Source organism: Silene latifolia, chromosome 7 (genome assembly GCF_048544455.1).
Source record: "Silene latifolia isolate original U9 population chromosome 7, ASM4854445v1, whole genome shotgun sequence".
Lineage (NCBI taxonomy): Eukaryota > Viridiplantae > Streptophyta > Magnoliopsida > Caryophyllales > Caryophyllaceae > Silene > Silene latifolia.
In genome coordinates this window covers 18,908,643-18,913,859 of record NC_133532.1, presented here as the reverse complement: position 1 = coordinate 18,913,859, position 5,217 = coordinate 18,908,643, and the positions used below count along the sequence as shown (strand labels likewise).

Here is a 5,217-nt window from a genome sequence, read left to right as displayed (position 1 = left end):
GACGTGATCGGGACGTCCCTATCGTGTCGAGAAGGCAAACCATGTCTCTATCTTTGGAGACAGTCTAAGTAAGACACCCACCAAGGAGGCCACCTCAGTCCGGGCTCTTGGTGAAGGGTCGACCTCAGAGGCCTCCCTTATCAAGCAGTTACAAAAGACTAAGGCAGATGTCTCCATCTGGGAGTTAATGTTGAGCTCGTTTGAACACCGACACGCTCTGCTTCAAGCCTTAATGAATATGACCGTGTCACCGCACACTACTCCAGATGATGTGGTCTCATTTGTTGCTCAAAACAAACCTCGGCTCATTAATGCCGTAACTTTTTCTGATGAAGACCTGCCCTCATTTGGGCCACAACATTGTCTCGCTATGTACATCACGGTAGAATGCCATCATAAGCGACTCCCAATGACCCTTGTCGACGACGGGTCTGCAGTTAATGTTCTCCCACTACGGACCGCTTTCATTTTGGGACTCGAGAAAAGCGACTTCGCACCCACTATGCAAACGGTTCGGGCTTTCGATGGCACAGTGCGTCGAGTGTCCGGACTCGTCACTTTAAGCGTGAATGTGGGAAAGGTGGAGCGCAAGGTCAATTTCCAAGTGATAGATGTTGCCTCATCTTTCAACATTTTGCTCGGGAGACCATGGATTCACACAGCTGGAGCCGCGTCTTCTACCCTCCATCGCAAGATTAAAATCCCTCTCAAGGGAGAGGTAGTGAACATCGATGCTACTCCTATAATTGTGACGGGAGGAGATGTTACTTCCGAAGTGCAAACTGATAATACCGCCTTGGAGTCTCGTGGTTTCGAGGTAGTAAACGCAATTGAGTCCACTTTCGAGGCACCGAATATGGACTTATATACGGGAAGCCGTGTTTTTAAAACAATCTTCAAGACCGGAAAGTACTTCGGGTACTCCATGTACCCCCGAAGGGAAAACGCATTTCAATTGAAGTCGCCAGTGCCTAAGGGGACAAGATACGGGCTTGGGTATGAGCCAATCAAGAAGACTCCCGAGAAAGAGAGTCTCGATCGAAGACCGAGACATCAAGATGGGGCCGTATTTGCTAACTCTAAACGGCCACTTTGTGAAAGCCGGGAGGAAATGCCGAGTTTAGACTTCCCCGAACCACTGCTCAACTCAAAGGCCAACAAGCCGGTCCCCTAATCGAAGTATTCCGTGATTGTTTCTATATTCCCGAAGACATTATGGCATTAGCTACAATAAAGAAGGAGTCTGTTCCGATCGAAGATGGGAAAGCTATGGGTCTCCTCTTTGGAGAGGAAAAGAAGCCGGAAATACCAAACGAAGTCTTGGTAAACATGATCGTAAGGAGTGATCGTTTCGATCCATCTACCCTCATTACTGATGTAGATCCTCAGAGGAATACATCTGGATGGCGGAAAACCATGAAATGGACCGACAACAAGGGTTCGCTTTTCAAGATGACCATTGGAGAAGGGCAAATGTTCAAGCCTGATGACGATTCTGAGTCTGAGTCTGAGTCCGAGTCTGAGTCTGACATAAGTCCTAAGGCTAAGTCTAGGGTTTTAGGTGTCGAAGATACCCCTTCCCCAGTCTTTCCTTTTCCCGTACCTTCCCCTAGTGCTGGTATTCCGGGGCCTGTCCCGAATACTGCTCCTATCTCGCCACTGACCTCTGATCAGTTGGCCCAAATGTTAACGCAATTTGCGCAGTTTCAAATCAATAATAAGATGAATCAGTTTGCTTACGACTTGTCTCATTTATATTGTGATTCAATTGATTGTTTTAATAATGTTGAGAATGAGGTCGAGGATAGACAGGTGGAAGAAGAAGAGGAGGAGGTGGAACCGCCTCCCCAGTTAGTAAAAGGGTTGGAAGAATACGACCAAAGAAGCTCGGTAATCGAAGATACCGAAGTTGTTAATGTGGGGACTACCTTAGAGCCTCAGGAGCTTAAGATAGGAACAACCTTAGATCCCGCAGAAAGGAAGGGGTTTGTTGAATTGTTGAATGAATTCAAAGATGTATTTGCTTGGTCCTACAAAGATATGCCGGGTATTAATAAGGAAATTGCAGAGCACAAGATTCCGATCAAGCCAGGGTTCAAACCAGTAAAGCAGAAGCAACGTAGAATGCGTACCGAGTGGTCTTTGAAAGTCAAAGAAGAGATTGATAAACAGTTCAAGGCCGGGTTCATCAAAGTATCGGAATACTCAGATTGGATAGCTAATGTGGTGCCGGTCCCAAAGAAAGACGGAAAGGTTCGGGTCTGTGTTGATTTTCGTGATCTAAATAAGGCTAGTCCAAAGGACGACTTTCCGTTACCTCACATTGACATCTTGGTTGACAATACCGCTAACCATGCATTATTATCCTTTATGGATGGGTACGCCTACAAACCGAGATAAAAATGGCCGAGGAAGATATGCACAAGATCGCTTTCACAACACCATGGGGCACTTATTGCTACACAAAGTGATGTCGTTTGGATTAATAAATGCAAAAAGCGACTTACAGAACAAAGAACGACGTTGCTGCATGACATGATTCATAAGGAAGTAGAGGTCTACGTCGATGACATGATCGTAAAATCGAAGGAACGTAATAACCATTTGATGGTGTTACGAAAATTCTTCGAGAGGTTCAGAAAGTATAATATGAGATTAAACCAACAGAAGTGCGCGTTCGGGGTCACCTCTGGCAAGCTTTTGGGTCATATCGTTAGCCACTGTGGCATCGAAATCGACCCATCAAAGATTAAAGCCATTATGGAAATGCCCCATCCTAAAACCGAGAAAGAAATTCGAGGTTTCTTGGGCCGAGTGCAATACATAAGCCGTTTCGTCTCAAAATTAACTATGATCTGCGAACCAATTTTTAAGAAATTGAAAGTTGGGGAGCATATTATGTGGGATGACCAATGCCAAGCCGCGTTTGATAAGATAAAGGAAGTGTTATCTTCTCCGCCGCTTCTCGATCCGCTGTCGTAGCGGCTTGCCTCTATCACCGTATTTAACGATTCTGAGATACCGCGATGGGAGCAATGCTGGCACAAACCGTTGACAAAGAAGAAAGAGCAATTTACTACCTTAGTAAAAGTTCTTGGAGTATGAATCAAAGTATACAGCATTAGAAAAGACATGCCTAGCTTTAGTCTGGGCAACGAAGACGCTACGTCACTATATGCTCAGCTACAGTGTGAGTATATATTCCAGAATGGACCCCATCAAGTACTTGTTTGAAAAGCCGGTGCTAAACGGCAGAATGTCAAGATAGACCCTCATGCTTCGGAATTCGATCTCAAATATGTGCCGCTGAAAGCGATAAAAGGAAAGGTCGTTACCGATTTCCTGGCCGATAATCCAGTCGAAGAAACTGACATTGTTGACACTTGGTCGTTCCCAGATGAGGATATTGTCCATGTCGAAGATGATGTATGGGTTCTATATTTCGATGGGGCTTCGAATAACATGGGATGCGGAATAGGTGTCCTTATCATTTCACCGAGAGGAGAGCACGTACCAGTTTCGATCAAATTGGACTTCGCCGTCACAAATAACGCCGCGGAATACGAAGCATGCCTACTTGGTTTGCAGAGCGCTAACAAGTTAGGAGTCATGAAGTTGACAGTACACGGGGATTCCTCCTTTGTCATTAATCAAGTGACGGGGTCATAGAAGATCAAAAGTAGCAGCCTGGCACCCTACCAGGCTAAGATAGAAGAGCTAGAAACACTCTTCGAAGAGGTGCGATACGTGTACCTCCCAAGGGAGCAAAATCGTTCGGCGACGCATCATCAAAACGGCGCGTTGATAAACATCCCTGATCATATGGATAGCATGCCATTGTGTGTCGAACGAAGGTCTTCACCAGCTTATATAAATGCTGTCGATGATGGAGAGGAAAGCGAAGCCGAACCTTGGTATGCATCCATTGTAAGATTCAAAGAAGCAGGAGAATACCCTGCAGACCTCGATACACGTGGAAAGCGTGCATTGCGAATGTTATCCGCCCAATTCGTTACAACTAACGATGGACAATTGTATAAGAAGACAAAGACAGGGTGTCCTGTTGCGATGCGTCGACAAGACAACGTCAGAAAAGGTCATGGAAGAAGTCCACGACGGGGAATGTGGGCCGCATATGAACTCCCACATGCTAGTTCGGAAGATCATGAGGTTAGGATACTATTGGACAACAATGGAAACAGATTGTCGCAGATATGTCCGGCATTGTCACAATTGCCAAATATTTGCGAATATTCAACATGTACCACCTTCTATGCTATACACCATGACGTCACCTTGGCCTTTCTCAACCTGGGGAATCGACATCATCGGAAAAGTAAACCCTTCTGGAACAGGAGGGCATTGTTATATCCTAGTCGCTATTGATTACTTTACCAAGTGGGTAGAGGCCAAGTCTTACAAAGTGCTAAATGCGAAGCAAGTAGCCAAGTTTATTCAGAATGACATCATCTGTCGGTACGGAGTGCCGCACGAGTTCATCGCTGATCATGGAACTCAATTTCAAGTCGAGACAGCCGTTATACTTGAAAAGTATAGAATCAAGCATCATAAGTCATCTCCATATCGACCTCGGACAAAATGGAGCAAAGGAGGCCGCTAACAAAACGGTGGCTACTATATTGAGAAAGATGTCTGACAATTACAAGGAGTGGCCGGAGAAGATACCCTTCGCGTTGTGGGGATATAGAACATCCATCGAACAGCCACGGGGCAACCCCGTACTATCTAGTTTACGGGATGGAAGCAAGACAACCAAATGAATCGAAGTACCCTCCTGCGCATCTTGCTCGAAAGCCAGGTCCCTGCGGATTGGGTCCAAGCCAGGTATGATTCGTTGGTGCTACTTGATGAGCGTCGTTTGAATGCGTTGTATCATGTTCACTCTATCGAGAAAAGGATAGAGCGGGCTTTTAACAAGAAGGTGAAGCCCACGGGAATTAATGAAGGCGATTTAGTTCTCAAATCAGTAAGGGCTCTATTACCAGTCGATCCAAGAGGGAAGTTTAAGCCTAATTGGGCTGGTCCTTATCTCGTTAAGAAGATACTCACGGGAGGCGCGGTGCGTTTGATGATTTGGATGGAAATGATTTATCGAATCCAACGAATCGGATCGATTGAAGAAGTACTATCCTTAAGACCTCACTCTCAACGTTATGAAATAACACTTGAATTGTGATGTATTTGAATAAGTTTTAA

At 45.4% G+C, this 5,217-nt stretch overlaps 1 protein-coding gene across 1 annotated transcript; it reads left to right on the top strand.

Moving 5' to 3' along the window:
* The first annotated feature begins 238 nt into the window (after window positions 1-238).
* Window positions 239-3,669, top strand: LOC141589817 (uncharacterized). The gene is made up of 4 exons (XM_074410441.1): window positions 239-817; window positions 1,102-1,599; window positions 1,792-2,103; window positions 3,256-3,669. The coding sequence occupies exons 1-4, from the start codon at window positions 239-241 to the stop codon at window positions 3,667-3,669; spliced, it is 1,803 nt and encodes a 600-aa protein (XP_074266542.1).
* Window positions 3,670-5,217: the final 1,548 nt, after the last annotated feature.

Excerpts from the sequence above, each read along its gene's own strand:
- LOC141589817 (XM_074410441.1), top strand. The coding sequence starts at position 239 with ATGACCGTGTCACCGCACACTACTCCAGATGATGTGGTCTCATTTGTT. Across the intron at positions 818-1,101 it reads TGGAGTCTCGTGGTTTCGAG|CCGGGAGGAAATGCCGAGTT; the intron begins GTAGTAAACGCA and ends ACTTTGTGAAAG. Across the intron at positions 2,104-3,255 it reads TCAAGCCAGGGTTCAAACCA|AATGTCAAGATAGACCCTCA; the intron begins GTAAAGCAGAAG and ends GCTAAACGGCAG.